Below are 26,521 nucleotides of genomic sequence, written 5' to 3'. Positions count from 1 at the left end.
CCACTCTTTCCACATTCCTCCTCTTTTTTCATAATTACTTATGAGTAATAAAGGAAGCGGGAGTAAGAACAATTGCTTGTTCCTGGCTTTACAAGAGTGCTGCACATCAAAGGAAGACATTCATCCCAAGGAATCATAGTTTTGCTAGAGATCCACCCGGCAGAATGAGGTTTGCTATCGCTGCCGCAGAGCAGAGAAATAGCCTCACTGCACCAGAGCTGCGCAGGCGCCCTGGGGTGATTGCCCAGGTTGCCACACACGTCTGTCCTGGGGCAAGGTAATAATCCACATCTCTAAGCCGGTGCTTATTCTTGTGGAATCCGTAAATGTACTTGCTTCAGAGGTTATTCTGAGAATTAAACGCACATGAAATACTGAGCAAGATGCCTGCCATGTAGTATTAAATGTGAACTCATATTATTGCTGATGATAACAGTCCGAGGGGTTTTCTCCCCCAGGGTTGTAATCATCTCTGAGAGAAAACTTTTTTAAAAATCCAAACCAGAGTGGCTATTAAATTTTTCTGAACCACCCAGATTTCATTCCCAACCAGGCTTCCCCGTTTGTTTCTAGCTCGTTAGCCTATTGTTAAAACACAAATTTCTTTCCTTCCCCATGCCCGTCTTAGTCAGTCTATCGGCCCGTCTACACTTTTAGACAAGCCCCTCTCCTTGCCCCACTTCAGAGCCCCATCCCTGGGGGCCTGAGGTCTCCTCCTTGGGCCCTGCTCTTCCCTCACGGCCACCCAGCAAGACACTTATCAGACCAGTTTCAGTCCCCTCTTCAGTCTCAGAGACTCTTCTTTAAGGAACCGCTTATTCATCCCCTGCCTCTCACACTGCGAAATCACAACCAGCCTGGAGTTAGGAGTTTGCGTGCTGTCTCTAATCATGCAGAATGGAGGTCGGGTCAGACCAGCACACTGCCTGGCACTGTGGCCTTGCTTTCTGCTTTGTTGCCAGAAAAGCTGTATGCATCACCTAGGACCAAGGGCCAGTGTGTGACTGTCACATGGTAATACTGACCTCTAGGGGCTGGCTTTCCCTCACATAGAGTCTTTATCTTCTCATTGAGTTCCAGGACTGTGATGGCAGCCTCTTGCTTAGCTGTTGCCAAATCAGTTTGTAGCTTTTCCAGTTTCCTTTTGTGCTTTAGTTTCTTAAAAAAATAAGAGTTTCCGTCACTAGAGACACATGCATCAAAGGAATAAAAAGAACTAATGATGTCTGAACAAACAGGGCCTTTGAAAGCCGGCTTAGATGAAATGCTCCCTGTTCATCTAGACTGAGTCCTGTCTGAGGTACGTGTGCTCCTGTCAGAGACCTGGAATCACCAACAATAAAAGCCTACTCTCTGCATCATAGTATCGTTCACCCTATTGAATGGTTTTTATCTGGATCTGAGCCTTGTGTTTTGACTGCTAATATATAGAGGCAATTAGAAAAGAACTCTAGTTGGCAGTCTGCATTTTACCATTGAAGTGCCAAAACCTGAAACCATCTGATTTTTTTTCCAGTCTGTACGTAGACTCACATGAAATAATCACCACCTTGATCCTGTCACTTTTGCCCTAACAGCATAATGGTTTGCATTCAAATAAACTCTAAAACATGTGATGCTACCACGAAATGCTGATGTTTATAAATATTTACTATGGTATCTATTTAGAGAAAGTGGTCAGCGGTAAGAGGGTTTTCAAGCAATTGAGATAGCAAGGACAGGAATTCCTTGCTATAAAATAATCTGATTTATGACATCGAGACCTTTGAAGGAACTACATTAAGAAGTTGTTACATAACCAAAGGATTCCCATTGAAACTATATGACTAGAAAGCTCCATTTATGGTTCTCACGATGGATTTGATTTATCAAACTTGGATTTCTCTGCAACTACAGAGAAGCTGTCTGTTGTGAAAAGGGCTGCGTTTGCATTTTTGTGTTGCTGCCTTTCCACTGAAGAGCTCACCTTGCCAAGTCTTTGTGGGCTGGTAATTAGGAAGCCCAGAAAATAAACGACTAACATTTCTTATCAGACATAAATCTTGAGATAAGGAAAGGAATAGTTTTTGCTCACCAGGGAAGATGGTGTTCCCCGATCTTTAAAAACAGTAGACTCAGGTAGCAGGGAATCACTCCCTGTTTTGAGAGTAAAGCCAATAAAATCAGTTTATCAAAGATGGGATTAGATAGTCACAGACCTCTCATTTTAAAGACAGCAAGACAGGACTTCATGAAAGCTTAATTAATGGCATATGCCCGGATAAAAGAAAATGCATTATTCAAAGGAGAATGGTGGTCATGGAACTTCATTAAAGAGCGTCAGAGGGGTGGAAGTGGGCAGAATTTACTCAGCCCGTCCAGGTGAGAGGCGCCCTGAGCCACAGACGTTCCGCTAGAGGGGCAGTTAGCATTCATGTGCTCATTTTATCATTGTACTAATTATGAAGCACCCCTTTGGTGTTAGACACCGTGCTGGCCAGCTGTTAAAACAGTGCTGATAAGATCTCTGCTCCATGTCACTAAGACCTTCTTACTCACTGTCTTTCTCTGTGTCTCTGTTCACCTAAACCCTTCACCATTTGGCCTGTCATGCAGCTTAGTTCAGGGAGAGACTGAGCTGATGAAGAGATGCAGGTGCCTAAGTATTTGGTAGCTGTGTTTCTCACAGTAAATTAAATTGTCTTGCTAATCTGTACTTCTCTGTCTTGTAAATTGGTTTGCATTAGCTTGTTCATGCAGACCTCATCTATCCCAGGTCTATGGCGATCACACCTGTGAGGGGCCTTTCCTGATGCTGCTTCAAGACGGCTCCACGCTCAGATTTTTCACACTTTGCTTTTACCACTTAGGACATTGGGGATGGAAAGTGGGAGGAAGGATGTAGAAACGAAAATTGAGAAAGTGGAGGGAACGAGGGAAAGGATGGCAAGAGGGATTCAGAACAGAGTGCTAATGAAAAGTCTCAAAAAAGAACTGATAATGATATACAGGCTGAAGTGTCAGGGATTTGGTGTACAGATGAGCACGATTTACACTGAAACGTGTAGGAAGGTAAGACGGGCTGATGGATGGATAGAGAAACTGATAGATACGTGATAAAGTGAAGATAGCAAAGTGTCAATTGTAGTGTCTAGCTATGAGGGATATAGGTGTTTACTATAAAATTATGTCAACTTTTCTGTATGTGGAAATTTTACATGATAAAATTTTGGGAGGAGAAAGAACTAAGGATTTAGTTTCCTTACATTGCCCCTCCCTTAATTCTTAATAGGTGGTATTCAAATTCTGAAAACGTGTCACATCTATTCGTATGCAGGTAAATATTCTTCCAGAAACTTTTCTCAGAGTAGACATTGATACTAAATAAAGCAAAAATAAATGCAAGTTGGTGAGAATTGCTGGCTGATCCCTAGGAGCTGGCATGGTGTCATTAAGTAAAACCCTTAACGAGCTACATTTCCATCCTGACGGGATGACTTAAGGGATAGCACACAGGAACTCAGTGGAAAGATATAGCGCTCCTCGGTATCACTTAAAATTTTCAGCTTTTCAGTTAAAAAGACAACTCTTTTTTTTTTTTTACATCTTCATTGGAGTATAATTGCTTTACAATGGTGTGTTAGTTTCTGCTTTATAACAAAGTGAATCAGTTATACATATACATATGTTCCCATATCTCTTCCCTCTTACGAAAAAGACAACTCTTTTAGAAAATTCCTGTTTCCAGACCACCTTTTTGTCTTTCTCTTATTGTTTTATGTCTCTTATTATTGTTATAATATTTGTCTATTTGCCTTATGATCTGAGAAAGAAGCTGAGGATATTTAGTTTGGAGAAGACAGTATATAGAGGAGTTATGACAGTTGACTTCAGTTATCTAAGGGGTACTCAAGAGGAGAGGAAGTTGAGTCAAACAGTATTGTTCCAGAGAGAGCATAAGAAACAATGTGGAGGAAACACAAGGAGGCAGATTGTGGCACAGCATGAGAAAGCACCCTCCAGCAGTTAGAGCTTGAATCCATAACAAGATAGGATGAGGCAAAGACCTCCTGCTCTGGGCAGACTCGGGCACAGCCTGCCTGGGTGGACATCTTCAGGCAGACCCAGAGTAACCTCTGGGACCTGGTTCAAGAAGTAACTGGAGGTCTGGCTTACCCCCAATTCCTTCCACCCCTAGCCCTCCAGGGACACAGCACTTGCATGAATGGACACCTCAACCCTCATAGTCTCTAAGGTGGATACAGCTGTCAGAGATACTTTAGAGATAATTCTGGTATTTGTGAGATGTTGGGCAAGAAGGCCTGTGGGTCCCTCAGAATTCAAGAATAATGTGACTCAAAATGTATAAACTTTCTTATTCAGCTGTAAGAGAAAGGGGAGGGGAAATTTAAATTTAAAGTTGAATAAAGGACCTAGATTGGTTGCTTAAGATTTCTGTTTGGACTTTTTGGTTATTCAGATAAAGTTTAAAACAGTTTAACAGCATTGTCTTTTTTTTCTTTTTTAAATTTTCTCCAGACAGAACTACTGTATGCTCTTAATTCATAGCTTTAACCAAGTCCTTTGGGCATTTCTAAAAATTCCGTTTGCCAACATGTGTTTTATTAGTCATAGACATCAAATGATTTCAGTAACAATAATATTTTCCTTTGCTTTTTTGGCATTCTCTAGCCAGGCAACCCAAGTGTTGTACTTGAATCTAATGGAGTCTGTTATGGTCTCCCTAGTAAGCAGGAGCTCCCCTCAGTGATTACTGAAAGGATAGGAAGGCTTTATAGCTTAGAGGTAAATTCCTATTACCTTGCTCTTTTTCCTACTTCTCCTACAGGGTGGACAGAGGGAGGAAATCATGTATTTGTGCAGTGTTTTGAAAAGGAAATATTTATCCGTATCACATTGCTGAATAGCTTGCATTATACCAAGTCAGTGGGAATTAGGAATAATCAGGCAACTATTTATAGAAGAGTTTCAACACAGAGTTGCCAGCACTGTTTAAAATTTCTTGGTCTTTCTACACACTTTGAATCATGGCCTCGGATTCTAAAGCTGGGCTTTGTCAAATATTGGCCGTGAGAAATTAGGCCAGACGCATGACATCTTCAGGCTCTAGATCCCATTTCAAAGAGTTGGTGGGGATTAAATGACATAACACATAAATGACAGTACCCAATGCTATGTTTGCAATGTAGTGGGTATGTCTTTCTGGTTTTTGTCCTTATTCCTTGAAACACGTCAGGGAAACTCTAAACTGGCCACTAAAACACTAAAGTATCTTCTCTACAGATGACTCTGTCACACTTTACCAAAAATAAAATTTATACTTCATTGAAAGCAAAATTTTGTCTTTTCTTTCTTCTTTTCCTCCTCCTTTTTCTTCTTCTAAATTACGTTTTCTGCCTGATTGCATTGATCTCCTCCTTACTTTGTATGGGTAGACAAAACTTAATGTCCTGAAACAGACATGCAAATAGCCTTGATCCAATCTCCTGCCAGAGCTGGCCCGACGCCTAGGCAAAGTAGGTGGCTGCCTTCCTGGAACGATATGAGGAGTGCTCTAAGGCCCTGCCTCTTGCTTCCTGTGGAATCTCTGTCTTGGGCCTGCCAGAGCACAGCTTCTTCCCATTTTGTCTGAAATCTACCCCATCCAGCCCACCGTCATTCACTTAGAGAGCATACATAACAGGTAGGTTTCGTCTCCAGAGGACTGCTGATAAAATGCTCACTACCAAGGACATATAAGAGAATGGTTTGAATACAGAAGGTATAGCTAGTTTTCTCCTTTCACTTCTCTTCTAACAACCCATCATTAATAATGAAACTATTAAAAGTGAGAGCAGCATTTGGATAAAACTTGGCTTAAACAATCAGTTTCACATCTGTTGTTTTGTTTTATGTTTATACTGCCTCAGGTGAATATTTTAAAAGCCCAGGGATGATGAATATGTTCCATGGATGTTTCTTAGTGCTCTATGGCAAGCCTTGGATGTGGGGATCCCTTCACACCAGGTTGCACCTGTGGCTTCGTCATCTTTAACCTGCAGCCCCAATAGCCGCTGCTCATTGATGAAACCTAATTGTCATCTACGTTAGCGTCTCTATTTTGCAGAGGAAGAGAGCTGAGGTCCCAGAGAGCTTGAGTAGATCTAATCATGGCGTCTAGTAAGGAAGTAGCTAAATTGACTTGAATCAAGGTCTTTCGATTCCAGATGCTGATTTTTATTTTCAGTGGTAACATGAGGCTTCATTAATCAATAGCACCATTACTTTGTTAGGTTCGTAAAGGTAACCTTGGATAGTTACAGAGTGAGTAAAAGTAGAAAGTCAATATAACAGAGTTGGTGATAAAAGAGTAGTATTGAAGCGTGATGGCAAGGCCTCTATAGCATGGGTGGTTGTGATAGGCAGGCAGCCTTCCCTTAAAGCCCTCTTTTAACAGGAATTACTGGATTCAGGTCATTCTATATGATACATATGAGGGTTACACTTGATAGAATAATTTTTAGGTAATTGACATCCTGCTAACTTCAAAAAAGTAAGCTGTACCAATATCTACCGGCCAACTTGCTTTCATATAGCATCAGAATATCTGTACTCAAAACAAATCCATTCCTGAGATTAACGGGTACTGCTTGTACGTTCTTTCTTTACGTGAGTGTAACCCTGCCTCAACATTCTTACCCAGTAAACATGAATTGGGCTGACAACCGAGATTTTTTTTTTAACTTCTTTATTGGAGTATAATTGCTTTACAATGGCTGCAGCCGAGATTTTTGAGAAAGAACCTACAGTGCGATAAATAGGTTTTTATATTATATAATTTATATTAAATCATATAATATAATTTTATATTATATTATATTAATATTACATATTAATTATATATTATATTTTATATTATATTAGCTGAGCACAGCACAGAACAAAATAGAGTGTTCAATAGGTCTTGTGAAAAGAAAACGTAGCCAGTGTTTGCTAAAGCCAAATCTACTTTTTGGGCTTACCATCTCAAATCACACCCTGAGAATGGCGGGAGAAGTGTACCTAAGTCACACACCTAACAGAGCCTGCTAGGAAGCCTGTTTTTCAGTCCAACCCTCCCTGGCGACAGAGAAAGCCCAAAGGGCCAAAGATGTATGTGAAGAAATTTCAGCTTCTCAGCCCCACCTCTACAGGTGTTGGTAACATAGGCAAACATCCATAATGGAAGAGCACAGAAATCAGAGGACAGGATATACAGGTGGTGAAAAAGAATTCCTATATCTGCCTTATGACAGCGCTACCTATCTCCTCCAACATGATTATTAAAATAATGAAGAGCTTTTTCTCTGCAATGACTTTATTACTGGGCAGATATTTGTTTTGTTTTTCTGTGCTCAACACTCCTTTGGAACTTAGGACTAAGGCTGCCTTCTGGGAAAAAATTTGTAGCTATTGGCCATCTGTGGCTTATCTTGAATCATAAAGCACAAGCATGTGTTCGAGGACTGAAAAATTAAGATCCTGAAGCACCAAGTTGCTTAACTCACCTTGAAGGGTTTTTCTGTGTGATAAAGAACCTAATTAAGTTAACCTTCCCAAGAAATATCCCTCTCCTTCAGAAACACCACTCTTCCCTAAGAGCAGTGAAATTATAGGGGATATAGGCTTAGTGAGGACAGGAGCTGGTCTCAAAACAGCTTAACAAATCATAAGGAAATCTAAGTAGAAGAGATGAAAATTATCATAGGAGAAATGATTCTCATATAGCATGAAATAGCTTTGTACAGTGTTTAAGAGAAACTAGAGAAAGCAGCAAAGTAGGAAGTTCTCTGTGATGTGTGTTACTTTCCCATGAAATACAATGTTTTTAAAAAACTGCTGCTTTCTTAATGCAAAATTGAAACAGTTTTAGAGCAGAAATTTTTAAGTTTAAGGTGAAATGGATCTGATCTCATATAAAAATGTTTACGATGTTAAAAGTAAGAGACTGAGTGTATGGGTGAATGTTTAGTTAATATTGATAGTGATATTATTTTAGGATATTTATTCTTTATAAGTAGAACTTCTGAGATGTTGGTTCTTGCAATGAATTATTGAGCAAAGGGCTTTACAGTGATATCTATTAGTCAAATATTCTCTAGGTGCAATTAAATGAGCAGTTTGTCCATTCTTTAATTTTTCAATACCTTTAATCTGGTATATGTCTGGAAATAAAAATAATTTCATAAGAGGCAAGAATCTCAAGTTTCTCCCTAAAAAAATTTAAAGTTTCCAGTCAGGTTCATTGCAAGCCATGTTTGACAGTTAATTTGACTAAAGACATTTAAATGCATATGGAGAAATCACCAGGAGCTAAAGCATCCAGCTTGACTCCTAGCTCAAGACGTGATTTGTCTTTTTAACTCTTTTACTTGAAAGGGAGGATTCACTTGAATATTAAACTAATCTGACAATATAAATTCAAGTGAGGAGAATAAATTGCTGAAGCAGATGTTGGGAAGTGACAACAGAATCAACGGTACATAGTTCACATACGCTGAGACCAACTACGTTTATCTAAAACCTCAGACAGTGTTTAACAGTTCAGTTATTATTGCTTCCTAAACATTCTCTTTTCTTGATTTTCCTCCTCTCAGTTTCTTCTCAGCTATCCACTGTAATAAATAGGAAGTCATATTGTAAAAAAAGACTCAGAGGGGATATCAAGTGCCACTAAAACTGTGTCCTGGCCTTCAGTTAGAAAAATCGAATTCTTCAAAGATGCTACAGGAACAAAGCAAACAGTTGATATTCAAATAAATTACAAATATACAGTCTTGATGACTGTAGATATAACCCAGTGATCAAAACTGAACTGCTTTAGGGTTCATTTGTCCAAGTGCTGCAAGGCAAGCTCACTTTGGGGGTCTCACTGCAAAGACATTTTGTAGTGCCCTCCTCAATTCTGTTCATGTTCCTGATACCTTATGAATGTGTATTGATGATGCATGTGTGACAGATGACATTTTATCTCGTATTGGTGACACTGTTGTCTGTGTCCATTTGATGACAAGAAAACCGTGTTTCCAATACTGCAACAAAATTTGTCTTTGTTTTTCGAAGGCCTTTCCATCTGGTGATCATTCGCTTAGTCTCTCCCATAGGGCTTTCTTGCAGTTTCTGTTCTTGACCACTGGGGCAACCTGTACCATAAATCTTTAAAGATGACCCAAGAAATAGCAGTGGTTTGCCACACCTGAAAACTTCCATACTAAAAGGTGTCAGTCCTGCTCTGTGAAGGTGGCTGAACATTGGGGGAAACATTAAGCAACATTTACAACCTCAATTCAGTTTCACTCCTCATAATCCAGCTATGATTTTATTTAAAATTTTGGGGTCTTCTGTGTGTGTGTGTGTGTGTGTGTGTGTGTGTGTGCACGATTTAACCCAGAAGGCTTTTTTTTTTTTTAACATCTTTATTGAAGTATAATTGCTTTACAATGGTGTGTTAGTTTCTGCTGTAAAACAAAGTGAATCAGCTATACTTATACATATATCCCCATAGCTCCTCCCTCTTGTGTCTCCCTTCCACCCTCCTTATCCCAGGAGGGATAGTTGGCCACAAAGCACTGTTGGCCACAAAGCACTGAGCTGATCTCCTTGTACTATGCAGCTGATTCCCACTAGCTATCTATTTTACACTTGGTAGTGTATATATGTCCATGCCACTCTCTCACTCCATCCCAGCTTACATTTTCCCCTCCCTGTGTCCTCAAGTCCATTCTCTACACCTGCGTCTTTATTCCTGTCCTGCCCCTAGGTTCCTCAGAACCATTTTTTTTTCTTTTTTAGATTCCATATATATGTGTTAGCATACGGTATTTGTTTTTCTCTTTCTCACTTACTTCACTCTGTAAGACAGTCTCTAGGTCCATCCACCTCACTACAAATAACTCAATTTCGTTTCTTTTTATGGTTGAGCAATATTCCATTGTATATATGTACCACATCTTCTTTATGCATTCATCTGTCGATGGACACTTAGGTTGCTGCCATGTCCTAGCTATTGTAAATAGAGCTGCAGTGAACATTGTGGTACATGACTCCTTTTGAATTATGGTATCTCAGGGTATATGTCCAGTAGTGGGATCGCTGGGTCGTATGGTAGTTCTATTTTTAGTTTTTTCAGGAACATCCATACTGTTCTCCATAGTGGCTGTATCAATTTACATACCCACCAGCAGTGCAAGAGGGTTCCGTTTTCTCCACACCCTCTCCAGCATTTACTGTTTGTAGATTTTTTGATGATGGCCATTCTGACTGGTGTGAGGTGAAACCTCATTGCAGTTTTGATTTATATTTCTCTAGTGATTGGTGATGTTGAGCATCCTTTCATGTGTTTGTTGGCAATCAGTATATCTTCTTTGGAGACATGTCTATTTAGGTCTTATGCCCATTTTTGGATTGGGTTTTTTTTTTAAATATTGAACTGCATGAGCTGCTTGTATATTTTGGAGATTAATCCTTGGTCAGTTGCTTCATTTGGAAATATTTTCTCCCATTCTGAGGGTTGTCTTTTGGTCTTGTTTATGGTTTCCTTTGCTGTGCAAAAGCTTTTAAGTTTCATTAGGTGACATTTGTTAATATTTGTTTTTATTTCCATTTCTCTAGGAGGTGGATCAAAAAGGTTCTTGCTGTGATTTATGTCAAAGAGTGTTCTGCCTGTTTTCCTCTAAGAGTTTGATAGTGTCTGGCCTTACATTTAGGTCTTTAATCCATTTTGAGTTTATTTTTGTGTATGGTGTTAGGGAGTGTTCTAATTTCATTCTTTTACATGTAGCTGTCCAGTTTTCCCAGCACCACTTATTGAAGAAGCTGTCTTTTCTCCATTGAATATTCTTACCTCCTTTTTCAAAGCTAAGGTGACCATAGTTACATGGGTTTATCTCTGGGCTTTCTATCCTGTTCCATTGATCTATCTTTCTGTTTTTGTGCCAGTACCATACTGTCTTGATTAGTGTAACTTTGTAGTATAGTCTAAAGTCAGGGAGCCTGAATCCACCAGCTCCGTTTTTCTTTCTCAAGACTGCATGGCTATACGGGGTCTTTGTGTTTCCATACAAATTCTGAAATTTTTTGTTTTAGTTCTGTGAAGAATGCCATTGGTAGTTTGATAGGGATCGCATTGAATCTGTAGATTGCTTTGGTACTCTAGTCATTTTCACAATGTTGATTCTTCCAATCCAAGAACATGGTATATCTCTCCATCTGTTTGTCTTGTCTTTAATTTCTTTCATCAGTGTTTAATAGTTTTCTGCATACAGGTCTTCTGTCTCCTTAGGTAGGTTTATTCCTAGATATTTTATTCTTTTTGTTGCAAGGGTAAATGGAAGTGTTTCCTTAATTTCTCTTTCAGATTTTTCATCATTAGTGTATAGGAATGCAAGAGGTTTCTGTGCATTAATTTTGCATCCTGCTACTTTACCAAATGCATTGATTAGCTCTAGTAGTTTTCTGGTGGTATCTTTAGGATTCTGTATGTATAGTATCATGTCATCTGCAAGCAGTCACACTTTTCCTTCTTTTCTGATTTGGATTCTTTTATTTCTTTTTCTTCTCTGATTGCTGTGGCTAAAACTTCCAAAACTATGTTAAATAATAGTGGTGACAGTGAGCAACCTTGTCCCGTTCCTCATCTTAGTGGAAGTGGTTTCAGTTTTTCACCATTGAGACCTATGATGGCTGTGGGTTTGTCGTGTATGGCCTTTATTATGTTGAGGTAAGTTCCCTCTATGCCCACTTTCTGGAGGGTTTTTATCATAAATGGGTGTTGAATGTTGTCAAAAGCTTTTTCTGCATCTATTGAGATTATCATATGGTTTTTTTCCTTCAGTTTGTTAATATGGTTTATCACATTGATTGATTTGTGTATATGGAAGAATACTTGTGTTCCTGGGATAAACCCCACTTGATCATGGTGTATGAACCTTTTAATGTGCTGTTGGATTCTGTTTGCTAGTATTTTGTTTAGGATTTTTGCATCTATGTTCATCAGTGCTAATGGCCTGTAGTTTTCTTTCTTTGTGACATCTTTTTCTGTTTTTGGTATCAGGGTGATGGTGGCCTCATAGAATGAGTTTTGGAGTGTTCCTCCTCTTCTATATTTTGGAAGAGTTTGAGAAGGATAGGTGTTAGCTCTTCTCTAAATGTTTGATAGAATTCACCTGTGAAGGCATCTGGTCCTGGCTTTTGTTTGTTGGAAGATTTTTTTTTTTTTAATTGCGGTACGTGGGCCTCTCACTGATGTGGCCTCTCCCGTTGCGGAGCTCCAGACGTGCAGGCTCAGCAGCCATGGGTCACGGGCTCAGCCACTCCGTGGCATGTGCGATCTTCCCCGACCGGGGCACGAACTCGTGTCCCCTGCATCGGCAGGCGGACTCTCAACCACTGCACCACCAAGGAAGCCCTTGTTGGAAGATTTTTAATCACAGTTTCAATTTCAGTGTTTGTGATTGGTCTGTTTATATTTTCTGTTTCTTCCTAGTTCAGTCTCGGAAGGTTGTGCTTTTCTAAGAATTTGTCCGTTTCTTCCAGGTTGTTCATTTTATTGGCATTTAGTTGCTTGTAGTAATCTCTCACGATCCTTTGTATTTTGGCAGTGTCAGTTGTTACTTTCCTTTTTCATTTCTAAATCTATTGATTTGAGTCTTCTCCCTTTTTTTCTTGATGAGTCTGGCTAATGGTTTAACAATTTTGTTTATCTTCTCAAAGAACCAGCTTGTAGTTTTATCGATCTTTGCTATTGTTTCCTTCCTTTCTTTTTCATTTATTTCTGATCTGATCTTTATGATTTCTTTCCTTCTGCTGTCTTTGGGTTTTATTAGTTCTTTTTTCTCTAACTGCTTTAGGTGTAAATTTAGGTTATTTATTTGAGATGTTTCTTGTTTCTCGGGGTAGGGTTGTATTGCTATAAACTTCCCTCTTAGAGCTGCTTTTGTTGCATCCCATAGGTTTTGGGTCATCATGTTTTCATTGTCATTTATTTCTAGGTATTTTTTGACTTCCTCTTTGATTTCTTCAGTGATCGCTTGGTTATTTAGTAGTGTATTGTTTAGCCTCCATGTATTTGTATTTTTTTACAGGTTTTTTCCTGTAATTACTTGATACGATTTCAATTTTCTTAAATTTACCAAGGCTTGATTTGTGAACCAAGGTAGGATCTATCCTGGAGACTGTTCCATGAGCACTTGCGAAGAAAGTGTATTCTGTTGTTTTTGGATGGAATATCCTATAAACATCAATTAAATCCATCTTGTTTAATGTGTCATTAAAAGCTTGCATTTCCTTATTTTCATGTTGGATGATCTGTCCATTGGTGAAAGTGGGGTGTTAAAGTCCCCTATTATGATTATGTTACTGTTGATTCCCCCTTTTATGGCTGTTAGCATTTGCCTAATGTAGTGAGGTGCTTCTATGTTGGGCGCATAAATATTTAAAATTGTTATATCTTCTTCTTGGAGTGATCCCTTGATCATTATGCAGTGTCTTTCTTTGTCACTTATAATAGTCTTTATTTTAAAGTCTATTTTGTCTGATATGAGAATTGATACTCCAGTTTTCTTTTTATTTCCTTTTGCATGGAATAGCTTTTTCCATCCCAGCAGCCTGTATGTGTCCCTAGGTCTGAAGTGGGTCTCTTGTATACAGCATATATACAGTCTTATTTTTGTATCCATTCAGCCAGTCTGTGTCTTTTGGTTGGAGCATTTAATCCACTTACGTTTTAGGTAATTATTGATATGTATGTTCCTATTGCCATTTTCTTAATTGTTTTGGGTTTGTTTTTGTATATCTTTTCTTTCTCTTGTGTTTCCTGGCTAGAGAATTTCCTTTAGCATTTGCTATAAAGCTGGTTTGGTGGTGCTGACTTTTCTTAGCTTTTGCTTGTCTGTAAAGGTTTCAATTTCTCCATTGCATCTGAATGAGATCCTTGCTGGTAGAGTAATCTTGGTTGTAGGCTTTTCCTTTTCATGACTTTAAATAGTCCTGCCAGTCCCTTCTGACTTGCAGAGTTTCTGCTTTGAAATCAGCTGTTAACCTTATGGGGATTCCCTTGTTTATTATTTGTTGCTTTTCCCTTGCTGCTTTTAATATTTTTTCTTTGTATTTAATTTTTGATAGTTTGATTAATATGTGTCTTGGCGTGTTTCTCCTTGGATTTATCCTGTATGGGACTCTTTGCACTTTCTGGACTTGATTGACTATTTCCTTTCCCATATTATGGAAGTTTTCAACTATAACCTCTTCATATATTTTCTCAGTCCCTTTCTTTTTCTCTTCTTCTTCTGGGACCCCTATAATTCGAGTGTTGGTGCATTTAATGTTGTCCCAGAAATCTCTGAGACTGTCCTCAATTCTTTTCATTCTCTTTTCTTTATTCTGCTCTGTGGTAGTTGTTTCCACTATTTTATCTTCCAGATCACTTATCCATTCTTCTGCCTCAGTTTTTCTGCTATTGATTCCTTCTAGAGAACTTTAAGTTTCATTTATGTGCTGTTCATCATTGTTTGTTTGCTCTTTAGTTCTCTAGGTCCTTGTTAAATGTTTCTTGTAATTTCTCCATTCTATTTCCAAGATTTGGGGTCATCTTTACTGTCATTACTCTGAATTCTTTTTCAGGTAGACTGCCTATTTCCTCTTCACTTGTTTGGTCTGTTGGGTTTTTACCTTGTTCCTTCATCTGCTAAATATTTCTCTGTCTTCTCATTTTGCTTAACTTACTGTGTTTGGGGTCTCCTTTTCACAGGCTGCAGGTTCATAGTTCCCGTTGTTTTTGGTGTCTGCCCCCAGTGGCTAAGGTTTGTTCAGTGGGTTGTGTAGGCTTCTTGGTGGAGGGGACTTGTGCCTATGTTTTGGTGGATGAGGCTGGATCTTGTCTTTCTGGTGGGCAGGACCTTGTCCAGTGGTGTGTTTTGGGGTGTCTGTGAACTTATGATTTTAGCTTCTCTGCTAATGGGAGGGGCTGTGTTCCTGTCTTGCTAGTTGTTTGGCTTAGGGTGTCCAGCACTGGAGCTTGCTGGGCATTGAGTTGAGCTGTGTCTTAGCATTGAGATGGAGATCTCTGGGAGAGCTTTCGTTGTTTGATATTATGTGGGGTTGGGAGGTCTCTGGTGGACAAATGTCCTGAACTCAGCTCTACCAACTAAGAGGCTCCAGCCAGAGCCTGGCCGGAGCACTGAGACCCTGTCAGCCACATGGCTCAGAAGAAAAGGGAGAACAAAAAAGAAAGAAGGTAAAGAATAAAATAAAATAACGTTATTAAAATTAAAAAATATATTATTAAAACTAAAAAAGTAATTGAAAGAAAGAAAGAAGAGTGCAACCAAACCAATAAACAAATCCACCCATGATAACAAGTGCTAAAAATTATGAAAAACAAAAACAAAACCCAACAGACGGAACCCTAGGACAAATGGTAAAAGCACAGCTATACAGACAAAAACACACAAAGAAGCATACACATACACACTCACAAAAAGAGAAAAAGGGAAAAAAAATATATATATATAAAACAAAGGAAGATAGTAACCAAATCACTAATCAAATCTACCAATGATAATAAACTCTAAATACTAAACTACGATAAACATAAAACCAGAAAGAAATTAGATGCAGAAAGCAAACCCCAATACAGTTGCTCCCAAAGTCCAACACCTCAATTTTGGGATGATTCGTTGTCTATTCCGGTATTCCACAGATGCAGGGTACATCAAGTTGATTGTGGAGATTTAATCCACAGCTCCTAACGCTGCTGGGAGAGATTTTGCTTTCTCCTCTTTGTTTGCACAGCTCCTGGGGTCCAGCTTTGGATTTGGCCCCGCCTCTGCATGTAGGTCGCCTGAGGGCATCTCTTCCTGCCTGGACAGGACGGGGTTAAAGTAGCAGCTGATTTGGGGGCTCTGGCTCACTCAGGCCCGGGGGGTCGGGGCGGGGGAGGGTGGGGTATGGAATGCGAGGTGAGCCTGAGGCAGCAGAGGCCAGTGTGACGTTGCAGCAGCCTGAGGCATGCTGTGTGTTCTTCCGGGGAAGTTGTCCCTAGATCACGGGACCCTGGCAGTCATGGGCTGCACAGGCTCCTGGGAGGAGAGGTGTGGATAGTGACCTGTGCTTGCACACAGGCTTCTTGGTGGCTGCAGCAGCAGCCTTAGCATTTCATGCCTGTCTCTTGTGTCTGCGCTAATAGCCACAGCTCGCGACCGTCTCTGGAGCTCATTTAGGCGATGCTCTGAATCCCCTCTCCTCGCGCACCCCAAAACAATGGTCTCTTGCCTCTTAGGCAGTTCCAGGTTTTTCCCGGACCCCCTCCCAGCTAGCTGTGGCGCACTAGCCCCCTTCAGGCAGTGTTCACGCCGCCAACCCCACTCCTCTCCCTGGGATCCAACCTCCGATGCCCAAGTCTCAGCTCCCACCCACCATCCACCCCGGCGGGTGAGCAGGCAAGCCTCTCAGGCTGGTGAGTGCTGGTCAGCACCGATCCTCTGTGCGGGAATCTCTCCGCTTAGCCCTCCGCATCCCTGTTGCTGCGCTCTCCTCCATGGCTCCGAAGCTTCCCTGTCCCACCCAGCCCCCATGTGTGCCAGTGAAGGGGCTTCCTAGTGTGTGGAAACTTTTCCTCCTTCACAGCTCACTCCCAGAGGTGCAGGTCCCGTCCGTACTCTTTTGTCTCTGCTTTTTCTTTTGCCCTACCCAGGAATGTGGGGAGTTTCTTGCCTTTTGGGAAGTCTGAGGTCTTCTGCCAGCGTTCAGTAGGTGTTCTGTAGGAGTTGTTCCACATGTAGATGTATTTTTGATGTACTTGTGGGGAGGAAGGTGATATCCATGTCTTACGCCACCACCATCTTGAAGGTACCCGCCCAGTTTATTTGGTCTTGTCCTCCACTATTTAGAGAAGCTGTCTTGTTTATGTCATGAAGCCACATTTCACAGGTGGTGAGATAAGGATATTTGGATTATGTGTAGTTACTTTCAATAGTCCTTAGAACAAAAGTTTAATTTCAGAATCTGATGCTGTATATGAATCGACTTTTGTGCATTCAAGATGATGTTGCAAAGGCATAACCCCACTGAAAGAGGCATTGTGAATAGTATGCAAAGAGTCAAGGGTTGTGGGGGAGGGAAGGTGTGACAGTCATTGGAACTTTTGCTATGTAGGTATTTGCAAGTTTCAGATTGCATATTCCAACAAGTCTAGACAAATGTCTTTGTTTTAAGACAAGTCACCAGATATGGATTGTTCCTTGGTTTTTTGGACTCAAGAGTCTGTCTCTCTTATTTCCGTCTCTTGCAAGGTGTTTTCTCTAATTCTGTTAAGAAAGCTATCAGTGAAAAGATAGCATATGAATCTAAACTTCCAAACAGGAGTCTTTAAGTAGATCTCAAAGTCCTATCTGGTAGACCTCTAAGCCTGTTCCCATCAACACACCTTTGTTTCTGAGATGGGCGAGGATAATGCATAGGGAGGGGAACATGTGTACTGGGCTTAAAGCTACTTGCCTCATCTCTCCCTATTGACTTCTGGTGTCACACTCTCCAGAGTCTGAGACTGATTGTAAGATTTAGGGATAATCAGATGTGTTGTTCATCAGGAACAAGTTGAAGATTTCTCATGTTAGACAAATGGTGAGTTTTCTGTTCTGGTCCTGACCCAGAAAACCCACAGGAGAAATATTTGATCAATGCTTCTTTAGATTTGAACTTCCAGGTCATCCTTAGTAATAGGGGGAACAACACTGACTTGACAGGAGACCACCCAGATCTGGAAATGTCATCTCCCCAGAAATACATCCTTGGAACACCCTGGACTGAATCTAATCCCCTCTAGATAAGAATGAAGCTGACTCAGTGCCAGCCAAGCCTTTATGAAACTAAAGTTTAGGAGATGCACAACAAGTAAATACTTTTTAACCATCTAAAAGAATGGATAGATGAATAATATGCTCCCTAATTTTGCTCAAATATCATGTGTTGAAGTTAAAGCTGACAGCTACTTTCTCTAATTTCAATTCTATAGTGCCTTATCTAAACTGACAATATCAATTACTGAGTCACAAATGCACTTGGCTTTTCAACTGAAGGCAATTTTTTCCCTTTTTAATTGTCATAAAAAGCACGTGGCATAAAATTTATTATCACAACCACTTCTAAGCATACAGTTCAGTAGTGCTAAGTCTATGCACATTGTTGTGCAACTAATCTCCAGAACTGTTTTATTTTGCAGAGCTGAGACTCTTATACCCATTATATAACAACTCACCATTTCCCCCTCCTACTTTCTGTTTCTGTGAATTTGCCTACTCTCATACCTCACATAAGTGGAATTATACAGTATTTGTCTTTTTCTTATTGGCTTGTTTCACTTAGCATAGTGTCCTCAAGTTTCATCCATGTTGTAGCATGTGGCAGGATTTCCTTCCTGTTAAAGGCTGAATAATATTCCATTGAATGTATGTATCAGATTTTGTTTGTCCATTCAACCACTGAAGGACACATGTTGCTTGTACCTCTTGTCTTTGTGTTGAAGACATTTCTTGCAGTAGCGATCATAGTAGTACGGTAAGCACTTGTCTTTCCTAGATGAACTGAAAATTTTAATTACAAATTGCATTTTCATTTACTAAAAATGTTTACTTTTTGTTTTTGTTGTCAACCAAGAACATTGGTCCCAAATTGGGAAGTCATTTAGAAGCCATCTCAGATATTATTAAATGATTTTGGTAAGATTTCTATCAAAGATTTCTAAATCAGGCATTTATTTTATGTCTGACATAGGGCCTCCCTCCTTTTTAATAAAGGAAAGTCCAATGATACAGTCAATATGACTTACAACTCTTTTGTTAGGAAATGTAAAACCCCACTGACAAACAGGCCTGGGATCATCAGGCAGATATAACTCAAGAATGCAGTAGCCTAAGAAATAGGTAAATTTTGATAGATATTTAGTGGTTGTCAGAAAAGCAGCACAGAGGAGCAGATGATTATCAGACAAGCTAATTCAATGCTGAACCTTTCTCTTTCAACTGCCCTTTCAAAAAGGGGCTGTTAAGGCTTCCCCTTCTGCTCTATACGTCGACATCTGCGTATCCGAGCCATCTGAGGAATTTTGAAAAGAAATACATCGGCTCAAGCTTCTCTCTACTTCTACTCAATCAGAATTGGAAAGAGTTTGGGTATGGGGTTGATAATCTGGTTTTTAAGCTTTCTGGTTGGTTCTGATATGCATATCTGTATAGGTTGACTGGAGGAGTACCTATAGACAAGAGCCAAGTGCTGGCCACAAAGGCAGTATGAGTTTCCTGTGGACATTTGTGTGCTCATATATCCAAGGGCAGGCAGGAATGTGAGTTTGGGAATTGGGAGAGCAGCAATCACAGTAAGCTGCAGATGGGGAGGTTTCCATGGGGGCTTGGTCCACAAAACGTCTATTTTTTCTTTAGTTTACCAGTTTCAGCTGTAGAAAGAAAGGAACTAGTTGGAGCAAAAGAATCTCTGGTTCTGGAAATCACACTATCCTATGGCAGTGCACTTAAGGAATTTGTGAAGTACATCAGCTTCCGTTCTTAGGGTAAATATGAAGAGATAGTAATCAAAGTACCAAAGGGCACCGAGCCATTCAGAGCTCCAGCACTCCCTCCCTCCCAGACTTGGTGCAAAACACCTCAGTCCCTCTGATTTCTGAACTCCCTTGAAACTCTTTGCAGGTCATAGCAGCTGAGGAAAATTCCCACACCTGCTTTCACACTCATTGCATTGTTCAAAGTTATTTCATCAACTTTCATAAGCTTCAAAGAAATCTAGCAGGAAAATTTTAAGTTCTGTTCCCGAGTCTGTCAACAACACAGAAATCTGAGGCGAGTGCCTTGATATTCACTCTCTAATGACAAATGGAATTTTTTAAACCACCTCAGGGTTTACATATGGATGAATTAACTCATTCTGTTTAAATGATTTGAGCCTCGAATATTCAGGGTGAGGTGGGGAACAGACACAATGAAAAGGACACTTCAGGAAAATCTCCATTTTTTTAGCTTTAAAATTATATCTTCTTTTTCTTTTTTAAAAGTAATTCAAGATTTTTTAAAAAAGGAACCTGTGCTTCTTAAATGTTCTAAATCCCTTGATAATCCCTGTGTGCACTTAACACACATTCACACACACACACACACACACACACACACACACACACACACTAGAGAAGAAAAAGAAATGTCATTTTTGTGGCACAAAACGCCTCAAAGATCTTTGCTGGCTAGCTTAATTTTGGTGCATTATAGGGGGAAAAGTACTTTATGGGACCTCAAAGTACTCCAAGGTAATGCCAAACTATTCCAATATATGAAAAGGGGGAATCTTAAGTTGACTGAGAAGCTTAATGTGGAGTATAGTTCCTAGACAGTCTTTGATCATTTATTTCTGTTTATTTTTTTTTCTATCTGAAACTGGAGTCACACTGTGCATAATTTTAAAGAGAGAAAAGATGGTATCTAATTACTTCTCTCTTATTTTCCAATGGGATTGTTATTGCTATCTTCTATGACAGAGTAAATTAGGGAAAATCTGTAAATTAGATAAGAAATTATACTAGAGGTGACATTTCTATCAACCTGCGGGAGCCAAGTGAGCATATTATCAAGGGTTGAATGTTTCTACTGGACTAATCCCAATTTTCCAAGTGCATAAACGACTAGAAAACTTTTTAGTCTATGACTTTTGAGGATATGTTTTTCTGACCAGGTTAAAATTTTCCAAAGTAGATAAAATTTTAAGAAAGAATCAAGCTCATTAGAAAGAGCTGGCTTTGTGAGATCCTCAATAATAATTTAGTTCAACAAACATATCTACTATGTGCCAGCCTCTAAACTAGATGCTAGAAATACAAAGCTAAAGCATAATCCCTTCTCTTTGGAAGCTGTTGTCTTGTGAAATAAACAAATATATAACAAAGTTTCAATATAATGTTTTATGGCAGAGTATGTATAGGGTCCTTTGGGAGCACAGAGGAGGGACACCTAACCCTGCCTGGAGGGTCAGATAAGGTTCCCTAGAGGAGATATTGCCTTAGCTGAATCTTGAAACATAAATAGGAGTGAGATAAGTGAAGAAAGAGGTATGTAGACAAGGTCATCCGAGTATGCTCAAGACTGAGATTCATAAACATTGTCTATGTAGGAATCTTCATGAGGTCAAGCTCACGATATCAAGATAAAAAGCAAGAGTGATAAAGGCTAGATTATGCATGATCTGTTATACAGTTCTGGGAAGTTTGGGCTTTATTTTCCAGAGAGTGGAAGTATTTTAGACTTGGGCAAATGCATGCTATAGATAGATCACCCTCATGGCCTGAGGTGAGTAGAATTTTAAGGGAGAAAGTCTAGATACAGGGATTTCAGTTATAAAAGCATTTCAATGGTCCAAATGAACTGAGGAGTAATAGGAAGACAAAAATATTTAGGAAGTAATATTTGATTGAGTGATTGGCTCTGTGTTTGTGGGTGGTTTGGGGAGGGGGTAGTGGTGAAAGAGAAAGTATTGAATTCCATCATGCAGTGACTTCCAAACTTGATGTATGATTTCCAAACTTTAGTGTCTATAAGAAGTGCCTAGTGAGTTTGTTAAAATGGCAATCCAGACTATGGATCAATATGACAGATAGAATTGATTTGGGGACTCATCCTTTCCACTCAAGTCATATGGTAACACAGAAAAATACATTACAGGTCTAAAAACATATATATATATGGCTCCAAATCTGGAAAGTAAAATATCTGGGTCTTAAAAGTGCAAAGGAAACTCAAAGCAAGTAATCATGAACAGGAGTGGAAATGAAGCAGCCTGCAGGGATATTGTGAGCAGACATAAACCTTTAGGGGTGGGAGTTGTCATGGTCAGTTAGGAATGGGAGTCAAGCTTTGTAGGCCTTGTGTATACAGTTAGGAACTGGAACAGGGCTGTCCTTCCCCTGCATATTCCCTTGAGCTAGGAAGAGGCTTTTCAGTTGGGAAAAATGGCTACAAAGATACCACCTACCAATTCAGGGACAATGCAAGAATGAAGGAAATGTGTGGCAAAGAATCATCCTGGAGAAATATGAATCTCAAATCCATGTCATGTATGGTGTGTGATTCTGATTCATACTTGTCATACAGAAACTGTTAGCCAAAAATACTTTTTAAAACGGTTCAGAAATAATGAAACATGAAGTGTTCTAAGAGAGACCAGCTTGGAACTGAATGTTTGGAGCTCCCATGGAAGCTATTCCCACTGAAGATAAGCTCACAGACCAAAATCACAAGGCACAAAAGTTGACTTACTGCAATGAGTGAGAGGATGTCAGTATACACAACGAATAGAAGAACTCACACCCAGGAACTATTGACAATAGAGGAAGTAAAGGGGTTTTAATGTTCAAAAATAATTTTGAGGCTCTTATGATAAAAATAAGGGATTATAGAGAAAAAGAAAAAGTATGCAAAAGAACCAAGCAAAAATTTGAAAATAAAAACTATGATCATTGAAAAATGTATGTGTTAAAAGACAAGAGAATTAAGACATTGGTAGACAATCTGGGGATTCATGAGAACCTACAGAAATGAAGAGATGGGAGATATGGAAGAGCGTTTAAGAAACATAGGGTAGGGAGGAGAATCTCCAAGGTAAGTCTAACACGTTTTCCAGAAAGAAGGAAGAGAGAATGAAGGAGAGGCAGTATCTGAGGTAAAAATGGTGGAAAATTTTTCTAGAAATTAAGATATAATTCCTTAGGCTTCAAAATTACATTGAGTTCTAGCAGGAAAAGTTTAAAATAGGCATCATGGGTCCTACTTCTAGAGATCCTAATTCACCAAATACTTATTACTATAAATATTTACAACCTTTAGAATCTCATGGCAGACCTAGAATCTGTTATTGTTACACAGAGTTCTCTGGCACCCCTGTTGGTAAATAAATTGTGTGAGATACACCAATAGCTAGACAGGCATGTGGGCTCAGGGCAAATCATTTTACATAACTGGGTGCTATGTGGTCATATCCAAATGTTAACAGGAAGGATCTAGCGAGAGGGTGAGTTTAAATATACAAGAAAGAAGTGAATAGTTGATATTCTAAGATTCCTGAGATGGTGCGAGAATGGGACCTAAAACCAGATGGGTGTTAACCCAGAAGAAGTAGGTATACCTATGTGTGTGGTGGTAAGAAGGAGAAGAGTCCTGTCTGATAACCTTTCTAGGATAACTTTTAGCTCTAAAAGATAGAGAGGTACGAGAACCAAAGCAGTCTGTGCTGATCCCTGCTGCATATGGTTCTTATTTGTAAACCACTGAGACCAATTTAAATACAAAACAAATTTACTGCCGAGAAACTTGGAGAATCAAACTGGGAAACATATTGGTCACAAGGGAGACTTTGCAGCAGCCGGAACAGCAAACACTCGACAGAACTAGTTTAGAGTTGCAGGCAGCGCAGCCTGCAGGTCCTTCATTACGGCCCTGAATGAGGGATGCTCGCTGCAGCTCCCGCTACCCCTGCCTCTGCTGCTTTGGAAACTGAAATTTGCTCCTGCCCCTGACTTTTTCTGTGCATCTTCAACTCCCAATTCACAGTGCAGGGAATGTGCATCTGGTTGCTTGTATTCCTTCACTCTGGCTGCAAGGGAACCTGGAAGGTAATCTGGCCTGCTTGGCCCGGTGGCTCTCCTTTTTTTGAAGACCTACATAATGGAGAATTCCCCCTCTTAGGTAAGGGGATTAGAATTCTAGGCAGCTCAAAATGTCCTCTGATATTGCTGCTGCATCCCATGGAGCACCTTTGTGGGAATTACTAAAAGGTGCCCCATGGAGATAGGTGCATCTTTGTGTTAGCCATGAGAGTATCTTTTGAGAGAATTTTTAAAGTACCCGTTCCTCTAGGGGATCCTTTACCGAGTCAAGGTGCTCAGCTAGGCGAGCAGGATGTAGCTGGATACTAGTCCACACTTGCCAGTCAGCTGGGTGGCCTTGTTCACAGAATAACCTACCCAGCTATACTCAATGTTCCTGATGGCTCTACACCTGCCAAAGGTAAGGGGATTAAACGTGATCATGAAACCACATCACAGAACTGGCAGACTTAGGCGGCAGCACTGATCCCACACTGTATAATCCTTAAAGCCATAAACTATTGCTTCACAGTCAATCGGCAAATGTTATCAGAAAAGGCAGATAGATTCCCTTTTTTCCTCTTGTTGCTATTTTCTGAGTGCAGATGTGTGGCCAAGTATGATAAATTCAAGTGACCTTATTGTGACTCAAGATTCGAAGGGTCTTACTTGGCTTTTCTGAGTCCTGCCTTGAGAGATTCTTCTTCACAAGAAATTTTTCTTAGCTTAGAACATCCTGAGCTGTCGGTCTTGATTCAGGCTAGGAAGCAGGACTGGCTTTAGGAAAATGTATCACTGAGAAGTTGAAGATTTGTTTCCTCTCCCTGCATCTTGTATCTCTCCCACCTGTCATGGGTCTTGTGTGTCTCTAACCCAAGTCAGGTATAAATTAATCATTTGGTGACATTTTGATTTTTACAAGCTGAAGAAACTTAAGGCCAAGAGAATGAATCTCTAATGATGGAGATTAGGTATACTAGGCAGTAGAGAAATGTTCTCTTAGGGGTACTGAAATCACAACATCCCAGGAAAACCAGCTCTTTCTGTATTCTTGTATTCATGAGGCTGACTATCTTCCAGAAATTCTCCAAAACAGAGGTGAGCCAGGGCTATGACTGCCCTAGATCAGAGTGGGCCCCTAGCAATAAGCCAGATGCAGCCAGCGTCCAGCCCCTGTGGCTGTGCCCTAGGCTGTGGCTGGGCTGGGAGTGCCATGAGGGTGAAATAGTAGGTAGAAATTCCAGCTCAAGTATTAAGGCACAATAAGGCAATCTGTACTTACTAATTTCAAATAAATTCGAGGTAGGAAATAAGTATTTCTAATGTTTACACAGAAGCCTTTATCTCAGGGTAGGTGGTGAATTGCTCTATTGTATGTTCTATCTTCCATGTGAAATTTACATAACTAAAGTTTTTCCAGTTTCTACAATGGACACCACCTTTCTTCCCCAAATGAACTAAGTGTCTCTGCAGTAATAATGAGAGTTGACACTTATTCAGTGTTTTCTCTATGTCAGGCACTATTCTAAGCACTTTACTTATATTAACTCATGAGAATCTCCTAAGAATTCTACATGGTAGAGACTCTTATTAGCATCCTTATTTTGCAGTTGAGGAAACTGAGGCAGAGAAGATTGGCCAAGGCGAGTGGCAGAGCTTAGGTAAGAGGACATAGCTACTAAGTGGCAGAGGTGGATTTTGAACCCCAAAAGTTGGCTCCAGGTCTGGGTTCTTATGCCACAATGACTCTGGAAAGGAAAGCAACCCAGGCTTTCCAGGAAGAAAGGATGAATGCTAGAGGAAATAGGGTCAGGTATGAATAGCCAAAGGATGGGAGGAAAATGTGGATTGAGAAAGGGAAAGTACGGATATGGAAACAGACTCAGGGGACTAGGGAATTCAGATTTCACTCTCAAGTTGGACAAATGCTGACCTCCTCTGTAGTCCATCTGTTGTGAAGTTGTTTCATGACCCTCAGAATAAAAGAACTTGGGAGTCTAGGACTATGTTGAGGGTTTACTACAGGACAGTTCAAGGAGGATGCAGAAATGCTTCCTAGACTGCAACCATGAGAAAGAACCAGGTCCATGCTTAGGAGTAGCAAAGACAAGAAAACAGCTGTCACTCAACAGTTTGGCCATCTAATATATAGAAAAGGAAAATCAACTTAAGATGAAAAAGAATGAAAGAAATTTGTTATTTAGTGGGGTTATTAAAGGAAGACCAATTACAGGTATACGTTATCCTCCTGAGTGAAAATACCTTTGTCCTTTTCAAGTCAGGTTAAAAATAAAACACAACCAAAAAGGCCAGACCTCCCTCCCTCACTTCTTATTACTTCCTATGGCTTGATCCTCCCACGATGTTGGTAGAGATGTAAAACTCAGGTCTTAATGAGCCTCAGTAGTGGCTCCAGAATTTCTAGACAAGAGGCTTTGGGGCCAATCCAGATGGCCGGGTGTGACCAGGGCACCGGTCTAGGCCTGTGCTTTCATAGAAAGTACAGTGTTAAGTTAGCTCATGGTTTTATCCGGGGTGGCTTGGGGGATGAGGGCACTTTGCTCTCCAAGCTACCCTGTGCTGCTGTCACTGATAGGCATACAGCAGCAGAAATGTCTCTAGCCTTACAGCCACTTCCTTCAAATATTCTCCGATAAGGTCAGCCCATATGTACGAATGCACGTTGCCTGAAGACAAATACTGCTTCACATTTCCTAACCAGACATTCCAAATCCTCTGGCTGTAGACAGCTTGTTCACTTGAACCCTTCATAAGTTTTCTTTTCCAGAAAAACAAGCCACATTGTCCAGAAGAAACAAATTCATGGCATACAACCAAAGGGAACAAGATTTATTTACTAAAAAATCTACC

The 26,521-nt window shown here is 40.1% G+C and overlaps 1 protein-coding gene across 1 annotated transcript in view; it reads right to left on the bottom strand.

Annotated features, from left to right (window-relative positions):
• Positions 1-26,521, bottom strand: part of CCDC192 (coiled-coil domain containing 192) — a 252,039-nt gene that overhangs the window by 65,866 nt on the left and 159,652 nt on the right. The window contains 1 exon segment of the mRNA XM_065873682.1: positions 1,026-1,158. Within this exon segment, the coding sequence (XP_065729754.1) occupies positions 1,026-1,158 (133 nt within the window).

The sequence above is a fragment of the Phocoena phocoena genome, chromosome 3 (genome assembly GCF_963924675.1).
Source record: "Phocoena phocoena chromosome 3, mPhoPho1.1, whole genome shotgun sequence".
Taxonomy (NCBI): domain Eukaryota; kingdom Metazoa; phylum Chordata; class Mammalia; order Artiodactyla; family Phocoenidae; genus Phocoena; species Phocoena phocoena.
This window is presented reverse-complemented; position numbering and strand designations above follow the sequence as displayed.